This window comes from Electrophorus electricus, chromosome 7 (assembly GCF_013358815.1).
Source record: "Electrophorus electricus isolate fEleEle1 chromosome 7, fEleEle1.pri, whole genome shotgun sequence".
Taxonomy (NCBI): domain Eukaryota; kingdom Metazoa; phylum Chordata; class Actinopteri; order Gymnotiformes; family Gymnotidae; genus Electrophorus; species Electrophorus electricus.
This window is the reverse complement of record NC_049541.1, coordinates 8,056,010-8,081,922: the sequence shown is the minus strand read 5'-3', so window position 1 is coordinate 8,081,922 and position 25,913 is coordinate 8,056,010. Positions and strand designations below refer to the sequence as shown.

At 40.4% G+C, this 25,913-nt stretch overlaps 1 protein-coding gene across 3 annotated transcripts in view; it reads right to left on the bottom strand.

Moving 5' to 3' along the window:
* Positions 1-994: 994 nt before the first annotated feature.
* Positions 995-25,913, bottom strand: part of col11a1b (collagen, type XI, alpha 1b) — a 61,354-nt gene continuing 36,435 nt past the window's right edge. Inside the window, exons 38-67 of one of the 3 annotated variants that reach the window (XM_027031245.2) lie at positions 25,769-25,822; positions 25,541-25,648; positions 25,292-25,381; positions 23,026-23,079; positions 20,681-20,788; positions 19,841-19,948; positions 19,081-19,134; positions 18,794-18,847; positions 17,329-17,436; positions 12,276-12,329; positions 12,133-12,186; positions 11,953-12,006; positions 11,767-11,820; positions 10,850-10,957; positions 10,631-10,684; positions 9,789-9,842; positions 9,290-9,343; positions 7,921-7,974; positions 7,261-7,368; positions 7,031-7,084; positions 6,860-6,913; positions 5,540-5,647; positions 4,922-4,975; positions 4,781-4,816; positions 4,603-4,656; positions 4,260-4,518; positions 4,031-4,143; positions 3,845-3,913; positions 3,465-3,698; positions 995-2,799 (exon numbers count right to left, since the gene is read on the bottom strand). In XM_027031245.2, the coding sequence (XP_026887046.2) occupies positions 2,653-2,799; positions 3,465-3,698; positions 3,845-3,913; positions 4,031-4,143; positions 4,260-4,518; positions 4,603-4,656; positions 4,781-4,816; positions 4,922-4,975; positions 5,540-5,647; positions 6,860-6,913; positions 7,031-7,084; positions 7,261-7,368; positions 7,921-7,974; positions 9,290-9,343; positions 9,789-9,842; positions 10,631-10,684; positions 10,850-10,957; positions 11,767-11,820; positions 11,953-12,006; positions 12,133-12,186; positions 12,276-12,329; positions 17,329-17,436; positions 18,794-18,847; positions 19,081-19,134; positions 19,841-19,948; positions 20,681-20,788; positions 23,026-23,079; positions 25,292-25,381; positions 25,541-25,648; positions 25,769-25,822 (2,568 nt within the window). In that variant the 3' untranslated portion in view covers positions 995-2,652. Of the gene's footprint in view, positions 2,800-3,464; positions 3,699-3,844; positions 3,914-4,030; positions 4,144-4,259; positions 4,519-4,602; positions 4,657-4,780; positions 4,817-4,921; positions 4,976-5,539; positions 5,648-6,386; positions 6,447-6,859; positions 6,914-7,030; positions 7,085-7,260; positions 7,369-7,920; positions 7,975-9,289; positions 9,344-9,788; positions 9,843-10,630; positions 10,685-10,849; positions 10,958-11,766; positions 11,821-11,952; positions 12,007-12,132; positions 12,187-12,275; positions 12,330-17,328; positions 17,437-18,793; positions 18,848-19,080; positions 19,135-19,840; positions 19,949-20,680; positions 20,789-23,025; positions 23,080-25,291; positions 25,382-25,540; positions 25,649-25,768; positions 25,823-25,913 lie in introns of those variants that run through there. The other 2 variants (XM_035528311.1, XM_035528312.1) reach the window with 2 other exon arrangements.

Here is a 25,913-nt window from a genome sequence, read left to right as displayed (position 1 = left end):
TCAACATAGAAGCTCTCTTTGAGAGAGAGTTTACTTGGTAAACTGACCAAGTAAAATCAAGGCCAATTGGAACTGTTTACATGTACATAAACAGTTGTAAACAAAAATAATGTTTATGTTGTTGACTAAAATAAATATCTACATGGTATCCCTGATTGCTGTGCATCAAAACACCAAACATTCTCTCAGAATAACAGCAGCTGTCAAGTCACCTGTTTGTTATACAAATTCATGTCTATACTTCCCCAATATTTCTGGATACATAAGTGCAGGACTGTCTGGTTGTATTCTTTCTTTATACTACTATAAGTACATACATGTCTTATTGTAGGGCTGTAATTTACTGGTAATTTTGACTTTCTCCACTTCGATGAGTCTACTCGTCCTCTTAAATGGAAGTGTGAACAGAGCCTCAGTTAACACAGACAAATCACTGAATGCTTGTAATCTTGCAGAGGTGAGAAGAGCTCACAACCAAGAAAAATTAACTTTAATCAACTTTAAAAAATGGACTAAAAAGAAACAAAACATTTACTAAATTGCTTTAGTTTCACTGATTCATCTTATTCCAAACCTTCATTAGTTTGAGTTCAACATTGTCACTCATCCAAAACCTTTAAACATCCAAATTTATGTTCACTGCATAGTTTTTTTTCCCCCTTTCTTTCTCACTGGTTGTTTGGTATTAAAATATATGAAATATACTGCAACTTTCTTTCTGCCTCCAAAACATGTCAAGTAGAGAAGGTAAATGAAAGGAGGACTGGAAACACCTTGTGCTTGTATATTGCCATGAATAAAAAATTTCAAAATATGAAATAATTTTCTTTTACAAAAATCAATCAAAAGTGATTTAACCATAAATATTTCATTCAAACAAACCATGATTTTCCCCCAATTTCTTTCCAGGTAATAAAGCATAATGACATAATGGCGTTCTCACCCATTTTGTCTTGGGTCGAAGATTCCACAAGAAAGTACACAAGGACTGCAATTGAATAGAAACTACCTACTTTGTACCAATCATTTATTCCACGTTTTACATAAATTATAGGCAAAATTACACAAATGTGTAAATTTCGAAAGTCTATTGTCAGGTACTTGGAGGGGACTGGGGGACATATACAGATGAACAGGAGATGTTGGAGACAAAAGAAAACAAATGGCTGTAGGCTTTCAAGTTAAAAACCACATGATCTGAACACATCGTACCACAGAAGCTTAAATATGAAGTGCAAGAATGTAATAAAGTTTTCGATGATGCAATACAAGTACAGCAAACAAAACAAATTCAAGGCTGACTGGATCATAGAAATATACTTCATACATAGAGTACTTCATACACACAATTAACATCTAATACAACGCAGTTTTCAATCCAGTTTTAATGCTGATGAATTGTTGAAAAGCATCTTGTTCCAATTTTAGTCACATGATATCTAAGAGGGGGTAGTTAGGGAAATTGAGCTGAACAATGGGTTTTTAGTATATATATTTTTTGTTCCACTTAACTCCCATCCCCAAATATATAAACTTAACTGTGCAACCAAGGTATATACAGGGTTGAACATAGTTCTTTCTTGCATCTGACACTTAATTCAAAATATTGAGGTATACCATCAAGGTGATCAGTTTATAGGCATTCCCATCAAATCACTTTTGCATTATATAATAATTAAGATTACCACAGCATCACTGCTACCACGTAATAAACACACACATTAGTGGGAAGAAGAAACAAAATCGGCATTACATCATTACAAAATGAGTTCTATGACTTCATTTGAGTTATTTTCTTCATAATCCTTTTAAATGATTAACTAGCTGAAAAGGGAAATTTATAAACGAACTGAAACTCATATTTTCTTAAAGTGGATCATATTTACAAAATTTCTGTATTATAATTACAAATAGGAATGCTTTTGAACGCTGATTTTATTTGAGTGATGTCAAGGACAATTGTTTCAAGATTAAACGTAAACATTAAAAACAAACAAAAATAGATATCTAGAGAAAAGGTTTGCATAGTTACCAAAATTTCATCAAATTAAAGAGTCAGATGCATTTCTGATACACATGCAAGATTTAGAAAGCTAATTTGGAAAGAACAGTATTGTACAAAATAATAATTACAGTTATGTCAAAATGCACTTTCCCTAGCACCTTAAGTTATTGGATATTTCAGAGGACAGCACAACATTGTTGTTATTTTATGAGAAATGCACCTGGAGGAACCACAATGGATAGTGAGATAGGGAGTGAGATGAAGATTGGGATTGTGTTTAGGGTAGGAAATTATCTGTTTGGCTCTAAAATTGGGGTTACGCATTAAATTAATGGTGGGATTGAGACTGGTAGGTTCTAGGCTTGATGGGGTAGGATGGAGGGATGGTGTTGTAAAGAAGAGGTCCTCCATTTTTGCGTTGAAAGTGCACCACAGTTCACCAGTCGGTTCATGTCTTTTCTCCAATAGCAGGTGTCAGTCATCTCATTAAGGTCCCACGAGGGCAAGAAATAAGTCCCTTGATGTTTACACAGTGCATGCGCTGGTATTAGCCAACAAAAATGTGTGTGGGTGTTTATGGTGCAAGGAGGCAATGGCAGATGTCCACACTCCTTGACCCATCCTGACCTGAGGCCCACAGAAGCCTTTTAGCCAAGGAAGCAGACAGGGCCTACCTCGAAACCAAACCTCTGGTTTGTATCCCCAAAGTCATTCAACATGACATCGATGATGGGTACCTGATCAATGCGTGGAGTGTTAATCTGCACCACGGTCTTGGAGTAGCCCTGCTTCATCTGTAAAGAAAGGGGAGATTCAGCCATACTGATACTGACAGCCATTCAGATCATTCCTAACTCTAATCCCTGCCATAGTACAGTCACCTTTAAATGTATTAGTACAATACCTTTAGTTATATAGCATATTTAAAAGACAGCTGGTGTCAACCAAAAGTTGACTATGTTGACAGACTACAGTTAACAAGCTAAAAGGAAACATGGATTTGAATAAATAAAATAGATTAACTAAAAAACAAGTACTATTAAGACGTACATATTAAGTAAAATAATTTAACTACGAAAGAAACATGCTTGGAGAATAAAATAATCAATTTAGAAACAATAAAAAACACAAAGCAGCTGACAGGGGCATAAAATGAACAGTGACAGAACAGCAGACTGAAAGCATGATCTTTAATAAGATCATGCCTGAGAAAATAAATAGGTTTTTAAATTTGACTTATTGTGGGGGATGATTTGATGTAAAACAGGCGACTGTTCCAAAGTGTTGGAGCAGCACGGAAAAAGCCTGGTTACCTTTAGACCTCAACATAGAAAGTGAAACATCTAAAACCATCTGATTAGTAAATGCTAGTAGATTAGTAGTAGGCTTGAGGGGTGGAAATGAAAGTACAGTAAGTAAATGACATAGCACGTTTATGCTAACTTTCCCATGCCCTTACCGAACATCCATCAGAGAGGGCCTTGATAAAGGGGTTGTTGTCATACGACATCTCTTCGTCATTAGAACCCAGAAAGCGAAGTGCCTTGTTGTAGCTGGCACTCTTGGCATCATACCATGCCACGGATTGGTGGCAGATGTAGGTGAAATTCTGCCTCGCAGAGGAGCTGAGCAGCTTGAGGAACGTCATTTGCACTGAGTTAATGGAACTCTCCTCCAAGTCCACGTAGGAAAGCTGTGGTATACAGGGACACCCAACAAAGGTTACAGACACAGACACAAACCTCAAATCTGCAGCAGAACAAAAGCAGTCAGCATTGCTGATGGCTTGTCCCCTCTGTGCCTTTCATATTTTTTTGACATATTGGAGAGAACACTCACTATTTTACCACGCTTGAATTCACTGAACCAAGATCCTGGACTCTCCTTTGGCCAGTTGGATATTCTAACCTGTTTGTAGAGGTATACACAATCAGTTATACACAGTAATTCATGAAACAAAGATGGCAATTTTGTTCATCTGGTCTGAAACCCAGACCTCTCTAAAGATTTTGACAGAACATTCACCCCTGCAGATTTCTTATCAGGGTATATGCAGGTTTCTCCCCCTGCAGTAAAGTTGCAGTAGACTTTGAAGGTATCTCCTGTGCAACCCATGTTAGGATCGATCCAGTACTCCCCTATAAAATGCACAAAATCACAAAGTGCACACTATGAACCCAGCTCTCCATGACTCTCCATTATTTCATCACTAATGAGACTCTGATCTTTTGAAGTGCTGTGCAGTTTCTCCCACCATCAGGGAAGTCTGGCTGACTGAGCTCCAGGTCCTTGCATGTCCGGGCAGGATTGTCTTGGGTGCCCAGTGGGAACTTCATGCGTTCAATGTCCAGCTTGAGATTGTTGAGGGAGCCAAAGATATCCTCCATGTCTTCCATGCCATCCATGGCATAGTCTGTCATGCCAGCTGGCTCATCAGCTTGTTCATCGGGTGACCTCCTCGACTTCTTTGACATCATAATGGGCAGGGGCTGGATGATGTCTCCAGGTGGACCCTGCATAAAACAGAATCAAGTATATACTCATGTCCCAATATATACTCATGCTTCATTTTCCTCATGATGGAATATTTGACTTACAGAAGGACCAGGGGGACCAATTATACCAGGTTCTCCCTTTTGACCAGATGGTCCCTTTAGAAAACAAGATATAAAGGATTAGTTTGGCAACTGTAAGGGAGCTGCATTTGCCATTTAGTCAACCAAATGGATAAGCGTAAATAAACATTTAATAGGGTTTAGGAAGTTTTCTACTTACAGTTGAACCTTTGGACCCTTTTTGTCCTTGTGTACCCTTATGGATAGAGAAAGCGGTCACAAAAGAGGTCAGATGGCACAGAATGAACAACCTATTGTTCACAGGAATCATGTGGTAAATCCTAGATTGGTGTTATCTTACAGGAATACCAGGAGGACCAGGAGGACCAACAGGACCAGAAGACCCAACAATACCCTGTATTCAGAAAAATCCAGTAAAAGTAATTAGTTTAAGCCTTTGACCATAAATACTGTAATACGTCTGATAATTAGCTCAAGAAAAAAATACAAATGCTGACATGCTAATTACCACAACAAACTTCAGAAAAGCTTACTGCCCTCCTCTACCTGTGATCCCCAATCACCCACTGTATAAGCACACAGCTACACATTAAGAAAACCAACTTTTCCCTCCTTTTTAAAAAAAAATGTGTTAAACATCTTTTTTTCCCCTTCAACATGAATGCTTTTCCTCCATGACTAAGATGAGAAAGGCAGATCAGTTCTGATACACCCAGTTTGGAGCATCTGCAATCAACTCAAATCACACTGCAAGGCTCTGAGTGTCATTCAAAAATTCCCAAAATGTCTTAATCAACTGAAACTTCTATCCATTTTATCTTTATTTCTCCTTGTCAGAATAAGTAATGAATAACTTCAAATTTAAATGCTGAACATTTAAACCTGACATTACTTAGTCAGTTCCTGTGGTGTTTTTTTTTTCCTTGAGAAAGGTATATAGGTTGGAGCATCCACTCACAGTATCACCCTTTCCTCCATGTGTTCCCTGAGGTCCAGGCAGGCCTCTGTCTCCTTTCTCTCCAGGCTCACCGGGTGGCCCGATCAGACCAATCAGACCTGGATGACCCTATGTAGGGGAAACAGCACCTTAATATGGAACAGCTAAATCATGGCCTGCTTATACCTGAATAATTCAACTACATTTGCAACTGATTGAAGAACAGCATGGGGAAAGGAACCTCTGAAGACACTCTTGTCTCCTGATAGATTATAAAGTCTTCATTCTAAAGTCCTATCCAAACAGGGAATTAAAGCGCTAAAGTGGCAACTACTATTACCCAAGCATTGCAATTCAGTGCACCCTTGCCGGGATTCAAGACAGCTTCTTCAGTCTTTTAAGCTGCTATCATCTCACAAACAAGGTTTTTTAACTTAATGGAACTCAACAAAGCTTATTAACTTACATTTTTTAGAACAGATATTACTGGCTATGCTTCCACAGTAAAACACCACAAGGTAGATTGGAAAGCAACTACTGGTGTAAGTGCAGAATACAACCTATTGATAAAATACATTTCTTAGTCCGTACAAGTCACACAGTACTGAAAATCGAGCTCTATCAAACAAAGAATGGTCACAACCATGGATACAAAGAGGTATGTTTATGGTTGTTCTCAGTATTAACCATACAGTGTGTGATCTGCTTTGAACAACTTCTTAGCCTTAGAGTTACAGTCTCCTTCCTCACCATAACACCAATACACTCCAGCACTGCACAACTTCTACACATAAAACATATTTATGAGCTTATATTGTGTTGGCTATCATTTGCAGGCTGAGTTTGTAGTGAGAGTTTAATCACCATTTGTCAGACTAAAAGCACACCTCTGTAAGGTGAGTTCTGAAGGCTTCTTTATGTCTTGTCACTGTGAAAAAAAGATGGCTGTGAATCTGAATGCTCCTTACTTTTAGACCAAGTGCAACACTACTGTTTGAGAATGGCTTTGATGTGCATAAAACCTATCTTAAGCTTTTATTTTCTTATTATTTTCCTTCTGTATATATACACATAGCAATTGGAATAAATTGTGGGGGGATTCAATTCTGCCTCTAAATTTTATTTGTTTATTTCCTTGAATAAAATAAATAAAAATCTTATGCTCAATAATATAAACATTGGAAAGGCATACTTTCTGCAAATGAAAGGTTATTAGAATATGCCTCTCAGCTGTAAAACATTTCCTGTGTTATTTAAAAGAGTGACACATTTTTGCTTGCTTCTAATCATTTGATTCATGTCTGATTCATTGCAATTGAAGCTACATGTTGGAAACTGCACCTTTTCACCCTTAGTTCCAGGGTCGCCTTTCAAACCTGGCAGACCGGGAGGGCCCTGAATATGAAGGAGAAAAGTTCACTGTCAATGAAGAATAGGTTTTGTAGATCAAGTAACTGACATTATATGGTCCCATTTTAAAAGCTGAATGCTGAGCAGAGACCACTCTCTTACCAGTGGTCCAGGGGGACCATCTTGACCAGCGGCACCAGGAAGTCCTTGCTCTCCCTGTATGGATGTAGTAGGTCTATTATATCTAGGTGAATCAATTTACAGCTAAACAGAGAGTGACTAAAAGCAAATGGTGGTGAATTCAGCATAATTGTTCATCAGCTTCCACCAAACTGTCTTAACACAGAATCTTCAAGCAAGGCAAACATTGTAAAATATCCATCTGCTCTTACCACAGGGCCAGGAATACCTCTTAGACCCTCAGCACCAGACTTTCCAGGGGGTCCTTGAGGGCCAACAGGCCCTGTTTTGCCCACTGGTCCTTCAGCACCTGCCTCACCCTGTGGGAAAATCAGGGTGAATAATCACAAATGTGCACAACACAGGACAAATTCCTCCTCCATCTTACAGTCACATTTCTTGTCAATTCATGGATTTTTAATTTTTTTTTGCAGAAGAAATCAGAACAATCTTAATACAACGAAAGTTTAACTACAGCAAAGTTTTGATTAAACATGTCATTCTTTTAATTGATTTTGTCGTTCTGTCTTTCAGAAAATTGAACCAAAGAAAAGAAAGAGAAAGGTAAAAAAGAAGAAAAGTGCTAATCTCTGTCCCTGCCACAATTCACAGAGAGGATTAAGCCATCCAATTAGTCCCTGATGTCTGGAGATCTTGAAGAGACATTATTGCTCATTTTTGTCAAGTCACGCCTGAAGTCAGAACAACTCTGCGAATGGCTTCACGAGATAAATGCCTGCATGCATGCCACATCTGTGAAAATGAAGACTTTCTGGTCAGCAGTGAAAGCTGTTACTGTTTCTGTTTGGCCTGTCCACAATCAGTGCACCTCTGCCAGATTACTGTCATGGATGTGGTGCACTTTAGCTTACCTTTGAACCTTTTTCTCCTTGCTTGCCCTCAGTTCCAGCTCGTCCAACAGGACCCTAAAGGAGGGTGAAGTGAAATGTCTTACCATAATGGAACAGCAGGAAACAACACTGTTAGGGCACCCAGCATAAGTATGGTAGCTGTTTGAAAATCTAAATTCAAAGAGCAGACAAAAATGTTACGTCAAGTTTAGCTGTTAATTGTAATCGACCCAGCTAAGGGCGGTGAGGTAAAACACACTGTTACACAGCATAAAAAGATTATCAGATGACTACATGATAGAGAACAATGGATAATACACCAGGCCTCATGTTAGTAGAAAACTCCTGATTCCATAAGTAGTCACATTTGTTAGTATTAATGTATTCAAAATATTTCAGAAAATGACATGAGCACAAGTGATTTGCCAAGCTGATTCTCTTCTTTAAGTTGTAGGAAATGCTGACTGAAAAAGAAGGCTCTATAATACCTTTATACTAACATTAGACCCAGAGGCCTGACAATCATGTCAATTTAAATATTAGGCTATTTTTAGATGAACATTTGGGCCAAATCTACTTAAAATCTTCAATACTATTTATTCTTATTCTTCATTTGAAACCATCATCTCAAGGTTATGGTATGTTGCATCAGAGAACAAATAAAGAAACAACAACAACCAACCAACCAACCGAAAAAACCCAACAAAATGACCAAAAAAGAAAAGCACCTTTGAAAGTTTCTTTTGTTGTAAGCTGTGTGAAACCTCCCTTTGATGGGATCAGATAAAAGGCCTTTTTTATGAGCTGTAAACCATTGCAGCACTGTGATGGGACAGTCATAAAATGTACTGTGACTCTGGGGCATAATCTATTCCAGGCAGGCACTGAAGATGGCAACCAGTGTGAGCTGGTGCTCAAAATGACAACTTCATTTCCTCCTGGGCGCTGACTCCCACGCGCTCTCTCATTGCTGTCACTCGAGTGAGTGGGGGTCAGTTTTCTATTAGGAAAACTCCAAATGTCATCCTTCCTCAGTTCTCCAGAGCAGGAAAAATGACTTTGTGGGACCCGTGCTCTTTAAATACTTCTCCTGGTTAGACAAGATTTGAAACCAAAGCTCATTTTTCAAACTCTTGGGCAATTTGAAACTCTGGGACAGAAAACGTTTCCATTATTTTCTGTTTCAAAGATTTACTGGCAATAGTATTTAAAACAGGGATTGAAAAAAATGATATCATAAAATACACTTTTAGTGTTTGTATATAACTAAGTGCTACAAAAACTCAATTGAAAATGTGTCTCATCAGACAGCCCTTTCCAGTGCCAACAGCAAAAATCAGCGCATTTCAAATGAAAATCATGCTAGTCTCTTTTGCTTTAGGGGACTTACTCTCTTCCCAGGAGGTCCTGGAGGGCCGGCTTCTCCAGACGGGCCTGGGGGACCCTGCAATGCAGGCAGAGTGATTATGAGTTACATTTGAGCATTCAAATAATGAACTCCTTTGCGCATCTCTAGTTCAACAGTCCTCAAACAAGAATTTTTTTTAGCCAATGTTGTATATATGTTTACTTTTTGTTTTCTACGTCACATGATAGCACTTTGGGAAGAGAAAGGTTTATGCATAGATCTCCACAGGTATGTTCCACTTTTCCGCCATGCAACAAAATGGTGTGCTCTGAGGAGAATGGCAAGCACTTCATTCTTTCACAAAACAATGCAGAAGCTCAGACATCTAGTGCACTGCACAGTGACTCAAAGACAAAAAGACTGCTTTTGTCATTCCACAACTGGCAGCTGTCGCCGGGTCACCTCAATCACTAATGTCAGATGGCACAGCTGGGACTTGAACCTGAACAGTGCTCACCAGGAATTAAACTAAAGGACTTACAGGCTGTCCAGCTTCTCCATCGTCCCCTTTGTCTCCAGGAAGGCCGTCAAGTCCCTGTGAGAAACAGAACATTTTATCACACCTTTTCCAATTCCAGGTTTATACCCCAGTGGCTCATATGTTCAGTCAAATCACTTCCTCCCTCAAAAATGTAACAGTTTTATAGTTTAGATGCTATGTCAAGTCAAGTGGAGTTCTTTATTGGCATATGCAATTTGATACAAGGCATTCAATTACAATGAAATGTCTGCGTTTCGCTAGCTCACTCTCAGACAGATAAGATGCTGACAGCATAGAAATATAGAAATTATAGAAATAAACTAGAATGAAAAAAGGAGGGGAGAAGGATATTGCACTGTAAGATATGGATCTATAAGAAAAGTGCATTTAAATATAAATAAGATGGAACATTAAATATATTAATTTAAGATGTTAGTATTATACAACTCCTGTTTAAAGTATGTAACTATGTGACATTTATAACAATGGATCTCAGCTTTAAGTGAATAATAAGAACTATTGTTTACATATGGAGCATATTGATCTATAATATAATGGATTACTATATTATGAGGAAAGGAGTCAATAATAGTGTGAGGTAGTGATAGAGACAGACAGCCATCAGTCAGTGCGTACTGTTGAGAAGTCTGTTGGCTTTGGGAAAAAATCTGTTCTTAAGGAAGGTGATATGAGGTGAGGTGCTTCAGTACCATTTACCAGATGGAACAGGGAAGAATGTATAGCTGATCATATATTCTTTTTGATGATCATACAATGAATGGACATTTATTTTAAACAAAAGCAAAGGATTTATTCTGCATTAGAGGAAACAACCCACTTACAGCCACACCAGGCTCACCAGGAGGACCTGGGTCTCCAGGGAAGCCAACAGGTCCCTAAGATTAAACAAAAAAAAAACAAAAAAAAGAAAATCACCACACAACACATATGTTGACTCAAAAGTGAAGAACTTACAGTTACATATGAACCAAATTCATGTAGCACAGAAAGGCATGAAGAGGAGGCGGTGGTTTGCACTGATGTCACAAACGGGGACTCACTGGGTTTCCTTTGGGGCCGTCATCTCCGGGAGGTCCTCGGGCACCCGCGGGTCCAGCAGCACCAGGCGGCCCTGCCTCTCCCTTTTCACCAAACTCACCTTTGGGGCCCTGCAAAAATGTCCAGCAGTCATAAGCATCCTGCTGCCCCTCATCAAAGGGAGCTTTGTTAATGTGCATTAGGGACCACATGCAGCTGGTTCTATCTGCATGTGGTCCTTGATATGCACTATGCTGTACTCAGTGGATGGAATTGCTTACAACCATCAAGCAGGGTCGGGAGTTATAAAACAGGCATGAAAGGCACAGACTCTAATGTTAACATTGCAGCAATATTCTGAATAGTTGATTACAATGTGCTAAGACAAGCAACGCATTTAAGAACTGTATGCTATGTTTTTAAAAATTTCTTTATCAAAGCTTTCTCTTATGCATAGGTTAAAACAAACCGCAATATAACTAAGAAAAAGTAACGCTTAAGGCAAAGCTCTTCAGAGCAATTGGTTTAGATGCTTTTCTTTCCAAGGTTGAAAACCAGATACACCCACACCATCAAAAACAAGTGAGATGTCAACATTAAATAAAGAGACATGAGCAACAGGTGGCATTTTTATATTCACTCAACAAAATTATATTATTAGAGCAGGGTTCTATCCCTGTGTATGCGAGCGTTTCGGTAAAATGTGCCCACATCCTTGCTAAAGGAAGATCAAACAGAGCTCATTTACCACCAAGGACCACAGTAGAAACCTTCTGTATTTAGAATCTTGTAAGGGTCATTAATACTTGCGTGGGAGGAGCTGAGAACAGCACAGATGATGTTCTCCAGTTTATAAAAGGCTACACTCAATTATACATGCAGGTCAAAGCTGTCTTCCAAACTGCCATCAGAGTGCACGCGAGCAGCCACGTGGACTTACCACTAGACCAGGCTCTCCAGGAGGCCCCGGGTTGCCCGCCTCGCCAGTCTCACCCTGTGAAGATTGCCATATTAGGTGTGCTGCCATGGCAACAAGATCTGCAAATTAGCAAGGCATCTGCGACGCTCATAGAAAAACCTGCAGATGAACTGCTGCAAGGTGTTAGCGTGAGTGAGAACTCCTCACCTTCTCTCCATTTCCACCCATTGCTCCAATACCACCAGGAGGTCCTGGAGCACCCTGTTAATCAAATAACATATATACAACTATATTAGACAGACAGTCACACAATTCATATACCTGCCTAACATGGTACACCACTTTCCACGTGTGGGAAAAATCCAAGCATAGAACATAACGACTCACATCAGCTCCGCTGGGCCCCTGAGGGCCTCGGGGGCCAGGCGGACCAGGCGGACCCTGTTATCAATGCAATGAGGGGAAAAAAAATCATTGGATGTAGTGAAAAATGGGAAAAAGAGCAACCATAAGAAAACTAAAGAACCAACCATAGCGCCAACGTCGCCGGTCTCACCCTTCTCCCCTGGTGGTCCTGGTAATCCCTGTGAGAGTAAGAAAGGACTTTACACTGAACAAAGGAAGGAACTTTATACAGACTTACTGAACTGCAGCTTATGGTAAACCATGCAGCTCAAGTAGAGATATGCTAAAGCTGCAAAGAGAGACTGGAGAGAGACTGAACATAAAGAGGTTAGACACCCTTTACAGGAGTTTAAATGGGAATTCTGTTACAGTGTACCATTCAAAATGAAAAAAATGAAATCCTTTTACAACAGCAGTTCCATTAGAAGCTTTAAATGAAAAAGGACACAGTAAGTTTGAACTAATTAACAGTTACCAGTTAATTATAACAACAAAATTGGTATTGCTAGATTGCTGACTGGTATGCATTTCCAAACTCTAAGCCACCAAGTCAAACCTATTAACCACATTTTTTTTTTTATAATTAGGTCTGAAAAGAACTTCAAGATAATTACTACTTGTGTGTGTGTACAGAGAGACAGAGAGAGAGAGAGAGAGAGAGAGAGAGTGCAGGAGGTGTCAAAGGTATGTATCACTCAGTTATTCCATTTTATAATATAATCTTTTATGACTAAAATGCCTTAAAAAGGTCCCATATCCTACATTTTTATATTATTCTATATTTCATCTTAAAGTACACATTTGTGCACATTTAGCTTTATGTTCCGAAATAGTTGTAATTCTTTTTTACATGACCAAATTCCAACCTCTCTATCCCTTAGAATTAAACAGGATGTTTATATTACTGTACTTTTAATATGGACATGAAATGAATGAGTTCTGTTCTGATTGGATGCCTTGTATTCAAAAGCACTCAGAGCTGAAACTGTTCCCCCATTCATGCTAAATATTTCCTGTAACAACTACTTATGACAAAATTCCAAGACAAAAATGTAAAATAATTTGTAACTAGACTGTGGGCAGTTACTCAGAAAAAAACAAAAAAAACAAAACTGAATTGAATTATTCAAAATCAAACAATTGAATTACTCAGAGTCAAACCAAGTTAAATTACTCACAATCAAACTCAGTTGATTTGAGAAGTGGGAGTTTCACGGGATGGTTATTTTAGAGATCTTGAAACATCTAGATGGACAAGAAACTGAAGTACTTTTCTGTTTCTTTCTGTTACTCTGGCAAAATTGTCTTAACATGGCAAAATAATTTAGCAGGAGTTTGTAGTCTTTTTTCATTGACCTAGTATAACAAGACATTTACAAGATAGTTTCTCAGTTACACCCAAAACTGTTGTAATGCAGAGTCAGGCAGTGGTGGACAGATACATGCAATAGAATATAATTTATTACAACAATGGGTAGAAATTAGGCAACATGACTAACCAAAACCCAATAACCTAAATAAATGTATAAGACAGGATACCAGGACAGTAAAACACAGAATACAAACAAGGAGCGTAACATAGGGCTAAACAAGACTAAATGTAAGACAGGACTAAACATCAGACAGAGCTAATCATAAACAAAGGCCAATAATGAAGACTCTAAAACAAGGGATATTTATACAAAGACTAGTGGATGCAAACTAGATAAAGCAATTAGAGACAAGAAAACAGAAACAAGGGACAAATGCCAGGATGGCAGGAATCATGACATCATGTTGGGACGTAAAAACCTAGTTGTTATTGATTCTGATCTCTTATTTGACACACACATATGTAATATTACTAAAACTTTTTCCATTCACACAATATTGCTAAACTGAGACATATACTTTCCTTAACAGATCCAGGGAAATGGGTCCATTGTATGGGTCCAGTCAAGTTTGGATTATTGAAATGGTTTTCTAATTGGATGCTCTAAAAAGTCATTAAATAAATTCCAACTTGTACAGAATGCAGCAGCCTGAATCCCCAGAAGAGCTAGAAAGTTTGACCATATCAGTCCTGTTCTTTCAGAACTGACTCCCAGTTAAATATCAACTTGACTTTAAAATACTCTTATTGATGTATAAAGCTTTAAATGGTTTGGCCCCACAGTCTCTTAGCGAACTCACAGAATACTATAACCCGCCTTGCCTACTGCGTTCTTAAAATGCTGGGATTCTCTTGTTCCTAGAAAAAATAAGAATACAACAGAGGGAAGAGCCTTCTCCTGTAAAGCCCCTTCCAGCTTAATTTGCAACTCAGAGACACGCCCAATTTTTAAAAGTTAAAAATCTTATTTATTTACTCAAGCGTTTCTTTAGCATTATATAAATATGTATATAAAAGGTGCGGAGCCTGGGGCCCTCAGTCATATAGTTTTCTGCTAATCTGAGATGTTGACACTGTTGTGCAGGCACTTCATGCATTGTGACGATGATGCGTGCAGAAAGCAATGTCTCTGTGGTTACCCTCTGGTCCTTCCTCTTTTTTATGCTGCTACAGAGAGATCTGCCAGAAGTGCATGCTAATCACTGGCACATTTGTATTGTTCATGGACTGTTCATCTTCTGCTCATCTTTACAGATGTAACAACATCTTTCTGTTTTATCTGCATGTCACTGGAGACATGATGTCAACACTGGATTAGACTTGTTCCTTGGTGACAAAGAAACTGAAAACACCAGAAAATGTCTCGATGCTGCCAGTAGCAGAAATTCATCCACCCACACCATCTGCTTCAATGGATCAGCTGCAGAAACAGCTCGCCCACCCTTGACCCACAGGAGAAGCTGACACATATACTGACCTAGCCACGTGGATTATAGATTTATAATGTAATAAAGCCTGGACTGGTTACAAGATGGGTCATCCAAGTAGGATGGATGGATTCCCTCTTGAGTCTTGATCCTACCAAAGTTTCTTCCTAATTTCTGCCCAACAATTTTTTTCTTACCAGTGTTACTATTGCCTTGCTCATTAAAGATCTGGACCCTAACATCCATAAAGCTGATTTATGACAACACCTGCTGTAAAAAGCTATATAAATACATTTGAAATTAGTGTAATCTCTAAAATTAGGATACATTTAAAATCAACAATTCTTATTGTAAAGTATTTGCACCCTTTGGCAGTTAAACAGAGATAAACCAAGCAGTTCCTTTCACGCTATTTGATATTGAAATGCTTTTTTCCCCACTTCTGTGTTGAGTCACTGCCCTCATTTTCAGCTTTCCACCAACAGCTTGAGGCTCCATGCTTAGTCCTGTGGCTAATTGGGACCCTTGCAACTTCTTGATTTTCAGCATTTGGCAGATTCTCTTATCTGAGTGACTTACATATTTATTAGTATGGCTGTACGTGTGCTCTCTAGGCAACACCCACGACCTTGACGTTATTAACACCATGAGCTACCTGTTCTACCAGGTGTTCTACCACACACTATACCTGATTTACCACCTAATTTAGAATGAAACAGCAACTATGCAGAAACATATCATCTATGCTCATGAGGATCGTCACTGAATCAATAAATCATACCGTCAGTTGAACTGTGGCGAAAAACATGCTGCCTTAAAGATCTTAAGCGCTGCTGGAGTAGCACTTCATCTGGGATTAAATTATGTGTGTTTCAAACCCGAATCCAATACCCAAGCAGTCCATTTAGTCATTATTGGACACTGGCCACAGATGCTCAAACTGCAATAATATCTTCTACAGAGGAAAGATCATGCCGCAGCCGAAAAAGAAACAACACAGCATAGCTGAAACAATGTAGCAGCTTTCATTCTCAGGCATTATCCGGGATGCTCCGATGGCCGCTGGGATATCACAGAGACAGTCTGTGATGATCCTTCATGTAATTTGCTCAGCAGAGAAAATGAAAGCCAGGTAAAGTACACAATGGTACAGAGGATTTCACCAGATTCTTATTTTTTCCCCCAGCATCACACCCTCCTCTTTGGATATTTAGTGAGGCATTTCATAAATCAAAGTGGCCCTTCACTTAGGCGGGAGGACATGTACCAAAAACAAGTAAATAAGTAAATAAAAAAATGATGAAACAATAACAAAACAACAACAACCACCAAAAAAGATAACACATACATGCATACATAATTGATATTTACACTTAAGCACTACTATTTTAAACTACTTACAACACCACTATTTAAGAATAATTGGCCAGAAAATCTCAGTAGGACTAATAGAGAGATCCCATTTCTTGGATGGTATGAATATTGTTGGGACTAATTTAGATATTAACCCATACATTTTGCACAGACGTTTATTTTGAGGAAAGATGTTAGCAAAGTCTATAATTGAGGAGATAGGTCCACCTGTTTGATCTTTTTACTTGATTTAGTTGATGAGCAATTTAAGTTGTAGATATTTGAGCTATTGGCTACTCCCAATGCCATGTTAGATAGGATAGATGTAAGAATTATATGAAATTGTTGCTGTCTGAAAAATGTGGTGGTATGGTATTATACTGTTTTCTATCTGCCCGTGGAAATGTGGAATTATTTCTTAGATGGAAAGTAAGAGTTATATCATATGGATATGAATTTACTGGGTAACAGTGTAGAGTTTGTGACTGTGTGTAATTCCCACCAAGATGTCAGAATAGCAGCCATCACTGGATTTGTAAAACAAAGGTGGTGTTTGAGTGTTGTGATAATGAATGCCAAGTCTTTTGATTTGGGTTTTGTTCCATTGCTTGCCTTGGGTTTGTGCCATTTCTCTCCAGTTTGTCTGTCTTATTATCCTTTATATATTTGATAATGTACTGTAGCTAGACAGCGAAAAGATGTTGTTGAAAATTATGAGGCCTCCATGAATTTTAGGATCTCACATGTTCTTGATCCAGAAATCATTATGCAGGATTAAAACAGCTTTACAGCTTTATCATGACATTCAGCCTTCAGAGGTATTTCTGGTGCTAGTTGATGGTATAATCATGTGCCACTGGCACATTAAACAGTGCATTATTTTATGTGGTAAATTGGATTATAAATGATCAAAAGAATTTACACACATACAAACACAGGGAGAAAAGGTTGAGAATATGATGTTTAAATAATTGTGTATTTCACATATATTAGTATTGTATAGTACTCATGGTGCCAGTTTGGTACCTGTAGCCCAATGGGTCCTGGAAGTCCAGGGAAACCTCGCGCTCCTTCGTCTCCCTTCTGGCCAAACATGCCCTGTTGTCCTCTGGGCCCTGGCTCTCCGTCACTGCCCTGGAAGACAGAGAGCGGTCAGCCACTGGTTGTGTTCACACAGGTCAGATTACGGTGAGGACGCCTGAGGCGTTGGAGAAGGCGGCGCTTTGTTGTGAGGCGTGAACCGACCACACAGCAAGCCAGAGCCTGCGTGTTCCCCGTGGACGGGCGTGTATATGTATGGGGTCAATGTCTTTGAGGGAAATCAAAAAGAGCTTTCAGCACTCAGAAAGAAGAAAAAGAAGAGGAATTGTTTCAGCAGGAATATTCTGCTGACTCTATGACTGAGGTAGCAGGACTGGGAGAGAGAATGAGAGAAAGTGAGAGAGAGAGAGAGAGAGAGAGAGAGAGAGAGAGAGAGAGAGAGAGAGAGAGAGAGAGAGAGAGAGAGAGAGAGATGATTTTGACTAATGATACAAAATGGAAATATTGGCTGTAGGACTTTTGGAGGCTGGTCTACTGTTCTGTTTGTCCAGCACTGGTCCGAAGGGGAAGTGTAGGTTATACCTTTAAGTCACTGGGAATGTTAAGGGCTAATCAAATTTGAATTGTGGCTGGTAAACACAACAGAGGACCCTCGGTGAAAACAGCACTGACAAACATCAAGAGAGCCTGAGTTGAACAGAGAGAAAGAATGACAGGCACAGAAATGGCCACATTCCTGACAGCTATTTTATGGGTGACTACAATATTTATGGGTAACCCTCTGACATCACAGGTTTTCATCCCATCTATCCTTCTCTGCTCAAGTGAAAAGCACTAGGCTGGCTTCTATAAGCACAGAGATCCAGTTCTCAGGTGCAAAATCCTAGTGGACCCCAGATGTGGACCCCAAATGTCTCACAATAAGCACTCAGTAAGGGTCGCTCATCAAAGATGCAGCTACTGTAGCATTGACCCCGACAGGAGACACACATCCAGACAGCATGCGGATGGGGTTGGTGGGCGTTTGGCTTAAGACAGGTTTTGTCTGAAGGCGTGATCGACGTGCACCACCAGTTGCCTTTTATATGTGGCACACCCGGTGGCTTTAAGGAGCCCATGACCAAATGGGATTGGGGATGGAGGTCATCGGGAAGGCTGTACACAACAAATACTGGGGGAGTTATGTCTGGAGGTAGAATCTGCTGAGAGGGATTAGATCAGCAGAGAGCACAGAAGAGAGGGAGATGGTGTGAGAAAGGAAAGAAGGACAAAATAAAACGTTTGGATCCTAAAATATGAGACTGACAGTGGTTGCAGTGCTAGTGATGATTTGGAAAGTTCAAGTTTGGTTTATTCGTCACATACATAGTCATACACAGCATAACTAGCAGTGAAATGGTTTAAGATAAGCATGTGTGTGTGTGTGTGTGTGTAAGAAGCATATACTCACAGCAGGACCTGGAGCACCTACTGGACCCTGGAGCCCACCTGGACCAGGGGGACCCTGAGGGTAGGACACAGCAGAGGGATGAATGTTGGACATGTTTCTCCGTTTCAACGCAATTTCCTAAATGCTTAAATGCTCAATGACTTGGCATGAATGCTGCAAAAGGGGCATGGCTGAAAGGGTGAGCTTCTTTAGGGGAAGAATGCCAATCAATCATCAGCATTCTAACCAAACTGTTCATGAAGGACCTCTTAAGGAGCTTGTGAGCACGGTGAGTATTAGACACTCACATGCTCCCCCTTGTCTCCCTTGCTCCCTTTTTGACCTGGTTCTCCAACTTCTCCCTTGAAAAGAGAAAGACACACAATGCAGACTTCAGAGCTTTGGTATGAAGCATATCTGATCCACTCCTTCTATTCACCCAACTTGTGCAGCTGCCTTATCTAGTGAGGAGTTCCTATGACTGTATGGTGAATACTAGCCTGGAGATTGTAATCTGATTGCTTAACACACCTTGGACACGTCGGTCCTTAACTGATTACTTGGCTCCTCTGAGGCTCTAGCATTTGTAAGAGAAATGTAACAATGGGCGTGACATGCATGTGAATAAGGCCTATGCTTATCTTAAACCTGTAAATAATATATGTGTTAATATTTCAGAACTTGTCCTCTGGATTCCATAGCATACTTGTTTAGTTCTATGTGTGCATGTGCTTGTGGAGCGAGCAGTTGTGTGAGTGAGTGTGGATGTGTGTGTGTGTGTGTGTGTGTGTGTGTGTGTGTGTGGAAAAGGGCATTGTGTGTGTGTGTGTGTGTGTGTGTGTGTGTGTATTTTAGATTCATCACTGCTGTGCGCTAATGACTCTTTGTGTCAGGCTGGGTTATGATGATGGATAAAGCTGAGACTGCCTCCATTAGCGCACAGTTGGGACGAGGAAGTGCTGATTGTGAGTTCTGAGGGGAAAAGAGACTTCTGCAGTGGATCAGAAACACTGCATTGGGGAGGACAAAGCAGACTGCACAGCGCATCGCAAGGCTGGGGCCCTTTACTTTGTCGCCATCCTCTCCAGGTGGGCCCTGAGGTCCAGCGGCTCCAGGCAATCCAACAGGGCCCTGGATTCCATCACGTCCAGCTGGTCCAGCAGGGCCCTTCTCACCCTGAAGGTACACAGCAGAGACAGCATTGTGTGGGGGAAGCACATCGCCCTGACGTCTGTAGCAAGATACACCGACTATTGTCTACCCAGTGGAAGTCATGATAGAATCACAAAAAAAATGTCTGGAACAGTAAAAAAAAAAAAACCTTTGAAAAGCAGCTATGCCTCGTATAGGCCATAGTGTTGTCTGGAGATTTTACAAAGTAACAGATGGTCACTGGCTGCTCTGTGCTCTCTCTCTCTCTCTATCTCACACACACACAATTCAGAGCATTTAATGAACAACTGGATTTGATTTCACGTGCTTCTTCAAAATGAAAGAATACTAACTACTACTATCACTATATCTTAGTTTAGTAGCTACTCTGCTCATACTGATGTCCTACAAGAACATGAACAATTAAACAACTCGATAATATCATACATATTACACATTACATATTCATGTTACATTAAACACAATGTGGGACTTACCAGTAGTTTCATATGTAACATTTGAAAACATTTTTAACTGCCATAAAAAACAAAGTAATTGTATTAACTTAACTTTACCTATATGGCTCCAAACACACTGAAAAAACCTTTGATAAAATCTTAATATATTCTCAGTTTCCACCCTCAAAAATTAAGTGCATTTGCGGAGTTGCATACTCAAAGAAACAGGACATTCAAACAGCACTTCACTAATATCTGACAGTACAGGACTATAGACCAATGAGAAATGAGCTCTTACTGGGCCACCCTTCTCCCCAGCAGGACCTGGAGGCCCTTGGGGGCCATTGCGTCCTGTCAGTCCGATGGGGCCACCGTGTCCCGCGGGCCCTCTCTCGCCAGGAGACCCCTAAAACCCAGACAACATCTGTCAGCAGGAACATGACACAAAGTACATGCTCTGCAAAGTACATGCCTCTGTAACAAAAAAGAGGTTTTTGTCTGTTCTGGGTTGTCACTTCATACCCAGTTCAGAAAGTGATTTATCATAACATCTTGCACTGACAGTTGGGACAAAACAATACTGTCTGGCATCTTTAATTTATTGGTAGGATCAGTGTTGTCTAAGAAGCAAATGTGGCATCTTTTTGTCAAAAATGTAACTCATATTGACAATCAAGCAAAAACAGAGCTATGAAGCAGCCAGTAAAATATACTGGTTTGGTTTTCAGTGAAAGACACATGAACTAGCCATGTGGGCCACATCTCTGATTCAAAACTGCCAAGAAGTGCATCCTTACTGGAAAACAACCCATTAACATAGCCCTTCAATAGATTCAGCGCTAATAGCTAACAAAGGAGGGCTCTCAGCAAGAATACTGTTCAGTGGTTACAATGTGTATCAAATCATATCTACACACACACACACACACACACACACACACACACACACACACACACACACACAGACAGAGACAGTGGCTATTTGGACACTAGCAGTAATATCTAAACAGTCAGCGTCAGTGTGCAAGTGTGCCTACAGTGAGTAGGATGCTGCTCACCCCCCCAACACACTACTACACAGTCAAATGAATGGCACACTCGGATCTCCAGGATCAAAACCCCTTTCATTACCAATGAAATAAATGGAAGGGAGCCACTTCAAACATAGACACACGACACTTACTGACAGCTACTAGAGGTGGTCAGGCTCTAAAAGTAAAAGTCCTGGTGTGATTCTGCATAACCTACTTGATTTCACTAATTAATTCCACCTGCTTGCTTGAGGTAATTAAACAATCCAGCCCACTGGAACAAAATCCTGAGGTGGACTTTTATTTTCCAAAAACGAATTACCTACCACAGACAGCAACCAAATAAATGTTTGCAAAATATTTAAATCAAATATGAACATGAAGGCTTGAAATCAAAGTTAAATCAAATATGAACATGAAGGCTTTCATTCTTGCTAACTATTTATTAAATCAAATACAAAACAGATCTTAGATTTGCAATCTCCTTCAGATATCTTAGTAACTCACACACAGAACTTGATGTCACGAAACTTGATGTAATGAAATCATTTTGCCCTCACTTATGCTGGTGAACCTCTTACTCTTTTGACAAAAAAGACACACACACACACACACACACACACACACACACACACACACACACACACACACACACACACACACACACATACACACACATACACACACACGCGCACACTCCAAGCCCCTTTGAACAGGAGCTGGCAGGAGATACTTTAAGGGAAGTAACTTTGGTCTGATTGACGTGGCTTTGGCCACTACCTCATACGCTCTGCTCTGGGGAGATTTCAGTGATAGCATTGCTATGCCTGATTGCTTTATAGAGGAAGGCAATGAGCTTCTCTTTTTTTTTTTTTTTTTTTAAATCACCCCATCCTATTAGCATCCTACTGAAAAACCAAAGCTCTGTTGGTTCAGAAACAGGCTGCCAATTACAGCTGGAGAGTCTTCAGCTCACCCTGAAATCTGCAAGACTTCAAGACAGCGATTAACACTGCAAAAGGACACTGCATATGTGCTGTGTAGCACCTGGGTTTAGATCACACTGTTAACAGCAAGAGGCACATGGCTACTGGTAGCAAAGCACTTAAAAGATATTACATGATATTTAGTAACTTTTTCAGTCATTGGAACATGACTGGAGTCACTGGAGCATTCAAGTCACCCAGTCACCCACTGGTTTACTGTTTTACATGCCTAAAAATGGTGAAATGTGAATAAATAGATAAACGGATAAATAGAATATATTTTAATTACACCATGAGAATCACACTACAGGCTTGGCAATTACAGTAACTAGGGCTTAGCTCAGCCCTCTAGTGGCTAATTCTGCACACAAAAAAACATTCTGAGCTCGTGGAAAAAAAGTCACATGTCACATGTGTGTGGCGCATGTGTCGGGGCTGACTCATCCACTGGGATCAGAGAGTCTGTCCCATGCCAAGAAGGCCTCCTTGCTCCAGCATTACTGGTCATTATGTCTGCAACCTGCTAACAGGTTTGACCACCTGTCCAGAGCCTGCCTGCTGTCCTTCTAGTGAGACACATCGGCAAGAATCAAACCTACGGTTTCCATGGCAATGGAGTTACTTACGATGGGGCCTTGTGGGCCCTGTGGCCCCTCACCGCCCTTCAGACCACCCAGACCCTGAAAAACAAAAACAGCACAGGTGAGTTACTGGGACAGAGGCTGCCACACGTTCTTATGAACGTGGTGTCATACCAGTTATAGTGACTGTCCAAATCACAAGAGGTGTGAACATATGCACGGATATGTGTTTAAGAGTGACTGTTCAGGACAATGGTGCTTGGCTCTGCTTCTGGAGATCACCCAGCCTGATCGAGTCCTAATATGACACACTGAGGATACGCTAGGCCTTCAGCAACATCTAAATATTAAAGCCCGTTGTGCTGCAGCTAAATTCTGCAGGTTGGACAGGCAGGCTGGCACAACTGTTTAAGGCCTTAAGCTTAAGAGTGGTTCTAAACTCCAGTCCTGGGAACATACTGCCCAGTGATGATCTAGAGAACTGTACAGTGTGTTGCCATCCTGGGCTAGACAATTCTCCAGTGTACTTGGTAATTCACCAATTCCCTGAAACAGGTGTATTAGGGCAAATGAACATCTGTTTCAGGGTAATAGGTATCTAGGACAGGCGATGTCAGGTGATTTCAGAAACCTTACAGAAATGAGAATGGAAGGAAGTTATGGCTGAAGAGAGTTAATTTTGTAAACACTCAAAACTAACGCTGACTGTTTCACACAGGCTGGGGAACACAAGATCAGGAGCAAAATCTTTTGTCACTGACTTTTTGGTGATTTAAAATGGTTTTGGCTTTAAACATAAAGCCAAATCAAACCTAAACTCAAACTTATATACACTCACCATGAACTTCACTGGAAACACCTGCTTACACCCACATTCACTGGCCTCTTTTTTTTTAGATACACCAATAGTATAGCACACTTTCTATACTTACAGACTGTACAGTTACAGACTGTAGCCCATCTGTTGCCATGCATGATTTGTTAGACCCCCTCTACCCCCCTTCATCACTGCCCAGTTTATGACCACAGGATGACTGGGCATTATTTGCTTGCTGGCCATGATTTGGTGACAGACCACTCTCAACACAACATGGACAATGACATGGTAGTGGGTGTTGTAGGGGGTATGAGTGTACCAGGCACAGCTGTGTTGAGGGAGTTTCTATAATTCAGTGTCACTTCTGAGCTGAATATTGAGGAAAGAGTGGTTCTATGATCAGAAACCCACCACTGATATGGGGCTTGTCTGGAAATTTAGAGTCTGTACATTTTGCTTATTTTTATAAGGAAAAATAAGCAAATTATCTATCTCTGTATATTCTGAAATATGCCACATGCTTACAATTTATTATTTCTTTAAATTATAGGAATATTAATCCTTTGCCCTAGTAGTGTTTACCGTGCTATAATAAAGAGTCGAGCTTATCCTGCAGATCATTTTCAAACTCACAAATTTCCAACGACATCGAAGCCTGTCCTCCCTTGTGTATCACAGACCAGGAGCATATGCTTTACAACCAGAGCATCCTAAATGTGGTTTGTCTATATGCAAAGCATATGTGCCTATGTATGTGTGTGCGTGCATACAGTTGTTTGGATGAAGCTCAAGGAATGCTCACTGCCATTATACTACCCAGTAACTGCATTTGTGTGTGTGTGTGTGTGTGTGTGTGTGTGTGTTTTGATCTGTGAGAGGTCATGTACACATCTCACAGCTCTGGATCCCTCCAGGACATGGTCTGGTGTATTTAATCCAGAGAACAACATGCATAAAAATAACAATCATCAAAGGAAGAGAACAAGAGCCAAGGCACATCTCTAGTTTGTTTGGGGAGCAGCATCCTGCTTCAGACCTGCTTGAGAGCTGCTTCAGCCTCGTTTCCAGATTCCTTCACAAACTTGCTTCCACTGGTGTGGATTAATACCTCTCAATCTTATAAAAGGCCTCATTTAACTAAATCTGGGAAACTGTAAAACTGGGCAGTATAAATAGCATTCTGCTCTAGATGATTCTATGCCTAGATACCATATCTCTTGACAATGTGGATGTCAATGAAAACACGTATAAGGGCCAAAAAAGCGAACACTACGGTGCTATCACGCTAAAATAGCCTAACTTCAAAAGTGCCTCACTAGGTAAAGTGTGTGCATTAATGAGTGGGCTCTCTGGGACACAGCGATGATTTAGTGATGGCTGTCATGGCTCTCTGCAGAGTCTTAGAGCCTGCGTGAGCATTTGGTAGAACAGCAGGTGTTTAGGCGGATAATGGCCATTTGGCCGATCTCATGACATGGGTCTGTTTGTTCTTACCGGTGTGCCAGGAAGGCCCCTCTGCCCTGCAAAACCTCTCAGCCCGGCAGGGCCCACCTTTCCAGACTGGCCCTGTGGACCTGGGTCACCCTGCAGGAAACGAGGGATGGCAACTCAGTTTTACTTAAAAACATGCCTGTTACTACTTGCTGTTTCTGTATGTGATCATTTCTACATACAAGACTCACACCTAAATCTCTCACTGTATATATATATATATATGTCAATAATCTTTTGTGTAGGCCATACCTTTCCACCCTCTTTGCCAGCAGCTCCAGGAAGACCTTGCTCTCCAGGGGGACCTGGTGATCCTGGATGACCTCTCTCACCAACAGGGCCGGTCTCTCCAGTAGATCCCTTTCAAATAAATCAGAGGAGGCCTCACAGGTTAAAAGCTTATGAGCAGATGTTCTTAAAACAGTCAGATGGATTTTTTTTTATATGGTTTGGTTTGTCCAGGACTTATTCTTTCAGTACCTGTGGGCCTACAACACCTCCAGGGCCTGGAGGGCCAGTCTTTCCTTGGAAACCCTTGCAACAAAAAGATTTATATATTAAATTAGTCTCTAAATGATCAGTTAGTGACATGTCACAAAAACAACCCCAGAAGGATTTGAAAATA